General features: G+C 34.2%; 1 protein-coding gene across 8 annotated transcripts in view; it reads left to right on the plus strand.

Moving 5' to 3' along the window:
• The window catches only part of LOC122256748 (guanine nucleotide exchange factor for Rab-3A), a 21,727-nt gene extending 11,339 nt beyond the window's left edge, over positions 1-10,388 (plus strand). For 3 of the 8 annotated variants that reach the window (XM_043021638.2, XM_086555669.1, XM_043021648.2), the window contains exons 2-9: positions 32-825; positions 991-1,186; positions 2,503-2,663; positions 3,877-4,091; positions 5,382-5,402; positions 6,177-6,279; positions 6,794-6,860; positions 7,974-10,388. In XM_043021638.2, the coding sequence (XP_042877572.1) occupies positions 55-825; positions 991-1,186; positions 2,503-2,663; positions 3,877-4,091; positions 5,382-5,402; positions 6,177-6,279; positions 6,794-6,860; positions 7,974-8,041 (1,602 nt within the window). In that variant the 5' untranslated portion in view covers positions 32-54 and the 3' untranslated portion in view covers positions 8,042-10,388. The remainder of the gene's footprint in view (positions 1-31; positions 826-990; positions 1,187-2,502; positions 2,664-3,876; positions 4,092-5,381; positions 5,403-6,176; positions 6,280-6,793; positions 6,861-7,973) is intronic. The other 5 variants (XM_043021656.2, XM_086555670.1, XM_043021665.2 and 2 more) reach the window with 4 other exon arrangements.
• The last annotated feature ends 2,112 nt before the right edge of the window (positions 10,389-12,500 follow it).

Raw genomic sequence — 12,500 nt, forward strand, 5'->3', positions numbered from 1 at the left:
TTAGTTACCTTATGAGCCTTATCTGTTGCAGATGGAGAGGGCAAAGTGACCACAATGAGTGTGGCAGTGTCTGCGGGGATGGGTGAGTCTTGCCAACTGCAGCAGGAGAAAGATGACAAGGAACTTGAGGAGTGGAGGCAAGAAGTGAGGGCCAAAGTAACGGCACTCAAATGCCACGTCATGGCTTCCAGGGGCCTCACGCCCGAAGGTACTATTGTTCCACCATACTCACCGAGAATCCTCCTCGAAGCTCCTCCAAATGCTCGCCTCCTCCTTGATGCTGACACTCTTGATCTGGATGCATACACTGAGTCTCTTCAGAATGGATCAAAAGGCAGCTGCACCAAAGATGAAACCGAATACAACACTGAGGAAGAGGAGGTCTTACCCCAAGAACCTTTGTCCTTGGATGATGTCCATGTTCGGTTAAAGGAAATGAGAGTCAGTAGCAGTGATGGCCAGAAGGCCTCTGTCTCCAACCCGTCTCCCTCTAAATCTGTACATAGTCTCAATAACAAATCCCAACCCTCGACGCCATCACACTCAACATACTCATCCTCTCCTCAGTCCCCCTCCACGTCTTCACCCACAACACTCTCGCCTTCCAAGCAGTCTTCAGCCAATGCAAGTGATGTAAATAGTCTGGCTGAGAATGACTACTCTCAAGTGAATGGTGTTGCAGCCCCCAAAGTGGAGAATGTGGAAGAAGAACTTAATAAAGTGAAAGGTGAACTAAAACATAAAGTGGAAGAAGTTGAGAGATTATCCAGGATCAGAGATGAAGTAGAGAATGAGTTGCAGGAGCTCACTGCCAACCTCTTCCAGGTATGAAAATATGTGATTTTGAATAGGTGTGTGTAGCATGCTGCATGCTGTAGTATTTCTTTTTTACATATTTGATTCATACCAAAGTCTCTCCATCATTTTTTATTTAAAATGTGTCACTGCTTAAGATATGCATTACTACAATATACATCACTGGTTTCACAGGAAGCCCACAGTATGGTGCATAATGCTAACCAAAGAGCAGCAAGTGCTGAAAGGTCTCTGCGTGAGGCCATGATGCAAGTGGAGGTGCTCCAGGCAGAGGTTACAGCTCTTAAAGCACTGGTAATCACAAGTACCCCAGCAGCTCCCAACCCTCACTTGCACCCCCAGCTCATCAGCAAAAGTATTACTGAAACAGGTTGGTAAGCAGTGGGCTATTGTAAGTTCTGTATATTTTTGTATTCTGTGTTTTATTTTCTGTTAGTTAACCCACTTACGACGGGGGCATTCCAGCCTTGAATGTCCCAATGCCGGGGCGTTCGAATTATTAGGCCTAAATCAATTAAATGGCTGGCACAATACTGTGCCGCCCGGCCACTGGGCTTTTGAATGAGCGGTACAGTACTGTACCACCCGTCCAGAGAGGGTTAAAGTGTGTGACCTGTTTTTTGTTCCTTGTTTTCATTCTTTATGTCAGAGTTCTTGGACTTGGTCATCATCTTGTGTGACACTGAGCACAAAAAAAGGCACACAACTCAACAACTGTAAAGTAACTTGTATAAAAGTGTGCCTAAAGCCATTTTTCAATTATTTGCTACTATTATGAGAACCTTACCTTGTGTTTATTCATTAAGTTAAAAGTAAGATTCCATTAACTTTTAAATGCATTCCTGCCATTAATGCTGTATTGATGTCACAGCATTTCCTTTAAAAAAATAAATGTGACTTACTTGAATAGAAGACAGTAATATGAATTGTGATTTAACAATAGATGTAATGAACTGAAATTACAATTTTCCTTTTGATACCTTTATATTTATAAAGAAAGAAAGAAAGAAAGAAAAAATACTTTAACTGATAAACTATGGGATTTATTGTTTTGATTTGTGATATGAAAATGAAGAGTATAACTATCCTGTCTCTGAATATTGCTTAAAGTTTCATTCCCTAGAATGGACAGTTCCTGGGGATATGAGTTGCAGTTGTTTGGGTTAAGAGTAAAATAAAAAGGGTGACGTACACTAAAAATATAGGCATTTTCATAATTACTCCATTATTATTGTTTTAATGTCTATTTTTTCTAGTGGTATGACTTCAAATTATGTTTACCCATTTCTTTTGTTTGAATATGATTTTATTGTAGGAAATTCTTTATTTTATCATGGATGATAATGTATCACAGGCATTGTGTTGTTTTAACTACTGTGATTGATATGTCAGCTAAAATATTCCTGACAAGAGAAAGCATAGTAGTTTTAATTCAATAGATCCTCTTTGCTAATGTATTATATTTTTTTATGAATTGTTGAGGTTCTGTATATCTATAAAAGATAAAGACAACAATGAACTGGGAGATAGGATGCATCATTACTACTTGTCATAACTACTTTTTGTGTGGGTGTGGATGTGGGTGTGTGTTTGTTGTATGTACATGCACCGATCATGTGTGATAGACTCTCTTTGTATTTTCAAAATAATAAACTTCATCCTGTAATGCATGTATGACCTTCACAGGGAAGAAGATCTTTCAACGAGGCCACCGCAAATCACCCTCCGATTTTGACCTTAAATATGGCAGAGACACAACACCTCCAAGCTCACCACTGAAGGAGAGCAGAATAAATGATGCTGCCACTTCACATCCTCAGTTTCCTCTTGACCCTGAATGCTGGGAGGTAAGAAGAGTGGACTGCAGAGAAATATGAAATAACAGCATTGTTTATGTATCCATCTAATTAGAACCTTGGCAACATATAAAGTGTTGATTGGCAGACAGTTTGAGGCAGATCAGTTCAACAGATTACTGACATCTGACTCATTGCAAATGCAAGAGCTTCATTATGCCAACAGGGTTAGTTTCATCAGCAACATTTATTAGGCCAATTCACAAGGTTAAAGGGTACTCTTCGAAATCCCTTGTGATTAAATCATAAAAAATTGTGATTTACAAAAAGTACACAAATATATTAGTGTTACCCTACTATTTGGTTACGGTCATCCTATCATTCTGAAGACCAAAACTTATTTCCACTTCAGGATTAAAATAAAAAATGCTTCTTTGCTTTTCACCAAAGAGTATGCAAATAGATCATAGCTGCATATGTTTATGCATTTGATTATCTGTTTGAAACCAATGGTATTCATGATACTTAATAGTGATGTTAGCAATAATACTGCTGTACTCAGACTAGCATTGCCAAAGTATTGCTTTAAAAACATTTTAGTCATGTTATATTTAACATCAAAACAGTTAAATTAGGCCACCATATTACTAGATGGTATATATATCTACACCCCTAGCTAATGCATAAGAATAGGAAATCAGCTTGAGCAATTCAAGTAAGGATGCTTTTCTCTTTCAAATATTTTTAAAAATTATTCCTTGTTTTTTTTTCATAAGTATAGCTTCATCTATTATATGTAGTTGATTCCAATAACTTTTGAGTGTCAGATCACAGTCAGAAAATGTAAGATCTAGTGAATAGATATCTAGAATGGTGGTAATACTCTGCCCACCATAGGGGCAACATGGGGTTGGACACTCAAACTGTCTACCCTAAAGGTTTTTCAAACTATAGGTCATTAATATTTGTATGTATTTTCCATGGCTTTTTACTTGTATTTGTGATGTGATAATTTTCCTAAAGTATTTTAGTGTTTTTTTTTTTATGTTTTTCAGTATTTGTATCTCCCTCCATTTTTTATTATTTTCATGTATTTTGATACATAGCCATACCAAAACCTGCTTTTAATTGAATTTAATGATGCAAAATACACAAATGTAAAAGGACCAACTGTGATAAAAAATTGTGATTTGATTAATTTTTATAAAGATATATGTATACTTTCATCTATTTATTTTTGTACTTTTTCCCTCTTCTTTTCAAGGTTGACCCAGTTGTACACAAGGAGTTTATCATGTGGAAGCAAAACCCAGTTCTAGATCAGTCGGATCCTTTCATCCGACGTATTTATGCGGAAGATATAGATCTGTGCATGGCATTTCCTAACTCCACACTAGCCCACCGAGTTCAGAGAGCCATTGAGGATAATGACGTCTTCATTGAAGAGGTGAACCCAAGGCAGAAGAGCAGTTGCCCCAAGTAAGAGACATGGATATTCTTTTGTGAAATATGGAACTGATGTGACTCGAAGGGATGGGTATTGGGGAATTGAACTTGAACATGTAATTTTTCTTTTCTTCCCCATAATGGTATGACTTTTTTTAAACATTACTTTGATTCATCTCTAATAAGCCAGTCAAGAAGACTGAGATAATTTCAAGATGTTTTCATTTTGATTTATATTTCTACTCTGTAAATCTTATGTTTGAAAGACTATGTGCATTTTTCATTGTTTGATAGAATATTTTGAACTCTCAAAGAAGGAAGATTTGCTAGGAAATTCTAATTAATCATACTGTATTTTCTATACTATAAGTAATTAGAGAACTATTTTTGATGAATAACACAATTTAGTTACAAAATACTCTTATTTATAATTAAGGTAAGTATTGAGAAAATAGCAGGACATCAAAATTTGAATAGATTCTTAGATACAAACTGATTTATGTTCAGTACAATCTTTTTAAACAACTCATATTGTGCAGTTTGGAAACATATGGTATAGATTCACATGTAGTAGACGTAAAATTCTTGTTTATAGAATACCCAGAAAAAAAATGTGAAGTGTTTCCTCTTCCCCGTTCATATTCTCTCCGCTTCCCAGGTGTATCCGTGTAAATAATGCTAGCTTCTCCTGTGGCACCTAACATCTACGTACATGTGTTCGTGTGTGCCCTTTTACAGTGTGTCAACCTTTTTGCCGTTGTCCTTCAGTCATTTTCATCCATGTGTTTGTTCCAATTATTCAGAAAAGCAGAAGTCCAGTCATGTGTTTGATGACCATATCCATATGGTTTCAACCCCCTTGTTCTACTTAGCACATGGCCCATGTCTTTTGTTGATTATTTTCCAGTGAGAGGAGGTGATTGTTAATTAGTACTGAGATATAGGAAGGTATGTGATGAATTATGGCAGCATTTTGGCTTTACCAAGAATTTATTATCTATACAGGAATGATTATTTAACACAATTCAGATCGTTATATACCTTTTCCAGATAGAGATGTCATCTGTATATACGACTTTACTTTATGTGATCCTGTTTTCTCATAACTTATTGTAGTTAAAAAAGAAAAAGAGAATAAAAAGAAATAGAAAAGAGAGAGAGACAAGAAAGACAAGTAGTAGAGAAGGAGATGAGTTGGAAAGGTCTAATCCTAAGACTACATAGGTTTTAACTGACAACTCTTTCAATATATTTCAGTTTAGGTAAACCCTTTAATTTCCCACATGAATGGTATTTTGAGATCCTTTCTATGGTCTCTTTCAGAGTTGACCCAGATGACACCAGGTTATTATTAAAATTTCTCTTGGTTTATGGCTTCCTCTTAAAGTGCATTCCTTTCTCCCCCACCCCCTTATTATGACCTGTTACAACCTTGTTGATATGAGTGTTGTATAGATAGTTGAATGACTTTGTGAAATCCTAGTACTTTAGGTGTGAGATGAGCTAGTGTACTTACTGAAGCATTCTCATCAGACTGTGTTTTATATATAACCATTTGGTCTCGCATATTTGTATCATCCCACCAGTACTTTTTTTTTTTCAAGTAATTTTTGATTTTGATTTTCTAAATGTGATTCCTTTATTTTTGTCTTTTTATATTTTATTTCCATTCCCCCATAAATTTGTAACCATGTGACTTTTTCTATAATTGGTTACTTGTCTTACATACCTGTGCATGTATTTGCATTTTTAAGATATGTGCTTCATTGTACAATACTGATACATGGTTGGAGATTGACCTTTTTAACTACCTGAATTTCGGTTCATGCTTGTGTATGACTCTTAGTGACGTATATGTTGGTTATAAGCTTGCTAGTGTGTCTTATTTACATACAACTAGAGTAGCCTGTAAAGAAGAAATAGTTGAAGATATAGAGGGAAAATTTACCTTGAGATATGTCATACTATGTAACTTCCTGTACATAGCTATAACTATAACATGAAATTTTTAAAAATGATATGTTGAAAAGATTATTAATTGTTCACAAGAGATTTATATAGGAAAAGTAATATCCCAAATATACATATTTTCATTTAAGAACCCTGTCGTCATTACAGGAAGTGTGTTCTGCTAGATGTGCCGCGTTTCTGCAAGTATCGATTCAGGCTTGGGGAATCAGATGATACCTGGTACTACATATCACAGTTGGCAAGGAATAGGGTAATTATTTATTAGTCTTCATTTAATATCACTTTTAGATTTTTTTTTTGAGTGTGTTTATTCATGAACAAAATAGCAGATAGAACCATTTGTAATGGAAGTTTCCTCTTTGTCAAATAATTTTTTATCTTTAACCACTTTCATACTATGTAAATATTTATACTATTCGCCTTTTTCTTTCTATGCCTCCTTTCTCTCCTCCTCTGCTTTGCTCATTGTTTCTTTTTTGACTTTCCTTGTCTCTTGGTTTCATCTTTTTTACATCCCTATCTTTGTCTTGTTTTTCAATCTTTTCCTCCCTTCTTTTTTTACCTGTTTTCCACTTCTGTGTCAGATGCTTTATTTTTTGTGATATCTTACTTTCAATATCTCTTCTTTAAAATCTTTTGTAAATTGAAATGTTGATATGGATGCTGTGAAATATTATTGAACATTTTATTACATGGTAAGAAAATACAAAAAAGTGGTGAAACTTGCTCAAAGATATAAGTAACGATTTGTTCTCTTTTTTCAGATTATTGCCATCTGTGACTTCCTCAACTACTTACGTTACATTAAACTTGGTCTAGTCAAGAGTTCAAGTGAGTGGGGAGATAAAATTATTCTTTTTATTTTTGGTTTTATTTAAGAGTGGTTAGGCATATAGAGTGCATTATGTATGCTGTATGAGTGTAAGTGTAAGTGTAAGTGTAAATAGGTATAAAAATATTTTCAGATGAATCCTAGTTCTCTTAATGTCTTCAATACTGCCAAGAATAGATACTGAAAGACCTGGAGATTCTCTAATCATCAGGAAGCTAATCATTTCATGGAAGACAAGGATATAATATTCAGTGTGGTCAGTTAAGAAAAGCTTAAATATTTAACATGAGAGAAGTATGTAGTGCCATATGCATAGTACTGCATACTTATGGCAAGAAAAATATTTTCTTTATAGTGTTTTTTTTTTTTAGACAAAAAGTTACAGTAGCCCTCTGATGTCAAGGTTTACCTTAAGGCTCAGCCATTCCCAGGCTGTCTCCTCCCTCAGTCATCTTTTAGCAGCCACTGATACATTTATCATAGATGTGTGAATTTTTCCTTTTTGTCTGTATTATAGTCTGTGTTGAGGAGTTAACTAAGGGTAGTGTTTTCTGTTCATAAACCATATGCCTTCTTTAAGGTCATTTATTTCCTTTGCTTGATACCCTGCCCACTTTAGCTAGGCTAAGGTATCCTAAGGTATCTCATTGACAGGGACTGGTCCACAAAGTAAGAGAAACAGCACTCACATCCACAATATAGGATGTGTCTCACAGTAAACTGTTCTATATTGAAAACAAACCAAATTGTTTTGTTTTGGAATTTTCGCCATAAATGCTATCATCTGCTTTAACTATGCAGTGTCCCCACATGAGACACAGAAACTTTAGTTGAGTGCTGAATATCCATTATTCTCTGAGTGAGAATAAGAGGCCTTTTTTTATTTTCCTATGGAACTTCATGAATGTCAAAAAAGGACTTCTTTGAGGCCTTGGACTTCCACCTTTAATTGCATATTACTTTTTTTAATGATTAGGGTATAAGATGTCTGTTCTTAGAGCTTTGTAAGTCTTGAAAGATAAAATTAAACAAAGTATATGAATCAGGACTTACTATACAAGCTACATATTATCAGGATTGTAACCTAATTTATATAATGTCTCCCTTTTCAGTTCATGACATGTACTGGGAGATAGTGAAACTTCGGCGGCAGATGGCTCTGGCTCGACTCGGATTTTAGTTTATTTATTACCTGGTACAACTTCTTAACAACAGAAGACTGTGTAGGAAGAGACTCGATAAAGATTGATCTTTTAGATTTTTTGTAATGATTCTTATTATTATTCTAATTATACAGACATGCAAGATATATTATTGATATATTTTTTACATTGCTTAACAAGATAATTGTGGCATAAGCATCTAATATTGTGATTAGAAATGTATGCCATTTAAATGAATATACTTTTTAATGATAAAGGTAATCAAGAACAATTAAATATAATGTGTGCAACTAATATGTCTCAATTACATACATGACAATTTTCGTAAGATAATAATTTAGATGTAAAAAGAAGTATATATAGAGAGAGATTATATATATGTATTTAGAGGGAAGAGGGAAAAAAAATATATATATAGAAATAAAAATATCACAAACCTTTTAAAATACTTATCTAAAACATGGTCAGGGAACTTTTTAATCGAATTCCTTGATTTATGGTTCTGGAAAATCCTCATTTATTGGTTATAAGGTGTTAAATCTAGGGGGAAATGCTGATGATAAGCTTTCCATTTTTGGAATGAATTCAAGCTCTTAGTTTTTTTCTTAGACTGGAGGATTTTATTAGTTTAGTTTCTGTTTTATAGATTAAAAAAAGAAAAAAAAAAATGCTGTATTTTCACCTACATAAGATTCAAAATAATTTTGTGTCAATCTTTTGTTATATTGAGTTGTATATTACAAGAGGTTTATCAGTTTGTTATGCAATTAAGGTCACCGTTTTACTGAATGATCAAGTATTGCCTAAATGTGTCCTAAAGATGAAACAGTACAGAAGTTTACACAGCTAGGCAATCACAGATGTTTAATATCACATTCCTCTTTTTTTATGATTTTGTTTATCATATTATTGTTTTAGATATTTTTTTATGATATTTTATTTTGTTGTAATTGTAATTATGTTACTTTCTTTTTTTTTCTATTCACTGTAAGGAAGTTCAATGAATTCATTGGTTTTCTACCTGTGGATATGAGATCTTCATCTCTGCATCTTGGCGGCTTAGAACCAACTTTTGATGATGTCATTTCCTCTTTCCAAAGCAACGGAAGAATCTCATCTGAACGTCTTAGGGTGATAAATCACACGGGAAGTAAATATGTAGATTCATAAGAGATTTATTTGTTTATACCTTTAAAAGGGAGGCCTGTGATATTCTGAATCAGCCATGTGCAGATGTGTTTTCTTGTATGTAATTTGTGTATCGGATTGTGGTGCAATTTGGTACGTTAATCATTCTGTATCATATGTTATTGTAATAGCTTGTGTATATATATTACTAACAGCTACTCTTTAAAATGTGTTGTATAGCTGTATACGTTTTACTTGATGTCACAAATTAGTCATGAATTTCACTCATTGGGAAAGAAAAGTCAGTAAAGTTAAGGAATGTGGAAAAGATATATACAGTTAACACATATAATGCTCTTGAAATAATACAAAGTCAGTGTATCAGGTAGGCAGTGACATATAATTGCCTTTTGTAAATTAAATGGTCTATGTTGATTATATATATTCACAGGTGATTATATATTAAGCTAACTGAAAAGGCATTGATATTTTGTATATGATTTTTGTTACTGTTTTTTTCTATATCAGTCTGCCCAAGAGAACCAGTGTTTCACAATAGCATGTAAGTTTGGAGCTCACATTTTTTTAATCTCAATTTATGAGCAAACACTTTAAGAAAAAAAAGAATCAAGGAAGCTTCAACATCTAATAGTATTTTATTTCTAAACAATATTTGTCACAAAAGAGTAATTGATTTCTGATTTTCCATGCCAAAGCAAATTATCTAAAGTGTAATGTTTTGTACTCCTATGCTAAGAAAATACTCATTTTATGTATATATATAAACAAAAGCCAATTTTTTTCTCCTTAGTGTTATACACAAGAATTATTTGCGAGAAACTTTTTGACAAAAGAACAGAAAGATCGCTACACACCTGACAGTGGTGCCATTATTGGTTCTCTTGAGTGGAAGGGTAGAGTAACAGCTGCTGCACCGGCCTTTGTGTAACAGAGGAGAGTAGCATGGGTTGTAAACATGCAATTCTAAAGCCATCATCATGTGCCAGTATCAAAGGTTGGAAGTGTAAGGTTGATGTACACTTCATTTTCTATGTATAGTGTATGCAAATAAAAGCATGATGAATTTACCAAATTGGGTAATAAAGGAAATCTATCCCTAATGTAATTTGAATACAAAGATTGGTATGAGGATCATTAGTGTTATGGCAAATAAATTTTTGTAAAAGAGAAATTGTAATTGAAAAGTTGCAAACTTTATTAAAATATAAAATTGCATTTTGAGTACTAATTAATGCCTCTTGTTTTACACTATTTATCATCATAATTACAGACACAAATTATTACAACGTTTGTTGAACAAAGCCTGAATATACTAATACTATGGTACTTGAGTTTTGAACAAAACTTACTTGATAATGAGAGGAACCACTCGAAAAAGTGCTTTTATTATAATACAAGCTCTGGTACATTGAATTTGTATCTCTCTCAACATCAATTGCTGTACAAATGTGAAATTTATCAAAATTAAACAATGATAAAATACTTTTAAACATAATATGACAGGCCAGTATCAGTGATACACAAGTTCAGAGGAACGGAGCAAAATGCATGCTATCTGACCCCTCAAATAGTCTTAATACTAGTTCAGATTTATTATACATTAGTACATGACACATCACTTTTGTGCTCACATGAGTTAATATAATTTGTCAAAATATCTGTTTTAGTAGTAATCCTATGTCTGACACCTCAAACAGTCCCACAATCAATTTGTTTTATTTTTTAAAGTGAACCAATCAATAACTGATAGCAATAGATGATTGTTGCTTTCATTATCAATACAAAAGATGTGAGTAACCTCCACATCTTAATCATGCAAATTATTATTCCGAAATCCCTAAAAACTGTGGATACTAAAATACTAAATGACCCTTATTTTCATTTCATTTTTTTAACATTCTCTAATTGCATTAGAGGCAATTACTTTTCAACTGGTATATCCTTAGTGTATCATCCAAATTCCTTTCATTACCATTCTACACATTGTAATACTACCAGAGGATTAGACATTTTCTGCGTCTATCTTACTTTTCCATTCACAGGTCGCAAGTTAAACATATGTCCCCATACTTTAGAATTCACTAGGTTTGACACTGAGTTTAAGAACATTTTTAGCAATCAAGCATGTACTTCATATGTTTTTTATGATATGCATTTCTTTAAAATGGAAACTGAGGGTGTAACGAGAAATATAATTTTATAGTTTGAGAGGCTTTGCCAGTGCTTTGGTAGCTGTTACACAGGAGTGGGGAGGTCATGGAGAATTTCTTCGGAAATTCAGACCAGATTTCTCAGGGCCAAGATTTTGTCTCGCGATCAACGGGTCAATCACAGGCTTGGTTTTAGTCGGTCGCACAGCTGATCCCTCCAGATCCACGGTCAACTCCCCCATATATATGATATGCGCGATAAACACACCCAATACGTTATCACAGTTTACAAAATAGATTGTGTCTGCTTGTACAATCTAGTGTTCAGTCGTAACACATTTTACTGATATTATTTTAACGTGACCTTCAGTCAGTAAGGTCATATAGTTTGCCGCTGAAAGTGACTATTTTGCGTTATTTACCGACCTGCCCTAACCGAGAGACGGCCGAGTCTATGTTTGAGGTAGATTTTTCCCTGGCACAACATCGCATTTTAGGAGTGTGTAACGGATAAGAGATTAACACAAAAGACTAAAAAACAACATTGAAACACCCTAATGGATGACAAAGTCAGCAAAACAACTAGACTTCATTGCACTTAGATCTTATATCTTAATCGAAGAAAATCCTCTTGAGTAGATGTTTTCTAGTAAGTGACTTATGTATGTTCCATTATCTGCAGATAAACCCTAAGAGCGTCATGCCATATCCTTAGCGGACATAGATTTTTTTCCACGTCTCTTTCCCATACTTACCTCACTCAAACTTGAAAAACACTCACTTGACGTCTGCTCCTCCAGTGTCGCCTTTCTGGCTAATTTATCCACAAACTCGCTTATGTATCTTCCAATGTGAAATAGCATCCATGTGAAAAGAGAGAGAGAGAGAGAGAGAGAGAGAGAGAGAGAGAGAGAGAGAGAGAGAGAGAGAGAGAGAGAGAGAGAGAGAGAGAGAAAGAGAAAGAGAGAGAAAGAGAGAGAAAGAGAAAGAGAAAGAGAAAGAGAGAGAGAGAGAGAGAAACAGACACAGAGACAGAGAGAAAGAGAGAGAAAGAGAGAGGAGAGAGAGAGAGAGAGAGATTTGTGGTATAGAGGCAATGGTGATATCAGATTCCGTGATCTTTTTGAGTCACAACATATTCATATTCACGAAGTTTTACTAAATATATATATTTTTG

The sequence above is a fragment of the Penaeus japonicus genome, unplaced genomic scaffold (assembly GCF_977035675.1).
Source record: "Penaeus japonicus unplaced genomic scaffold, GWHDUDI00000001_assembly GWHDUDI00000031, whole genome shotgun sequence".
NCBI lineage: Eukaryota > Metazoa > Arthropoda > Malacostraca > Decapoda > Penaeidae > Penaeus > Penaeus japonicus.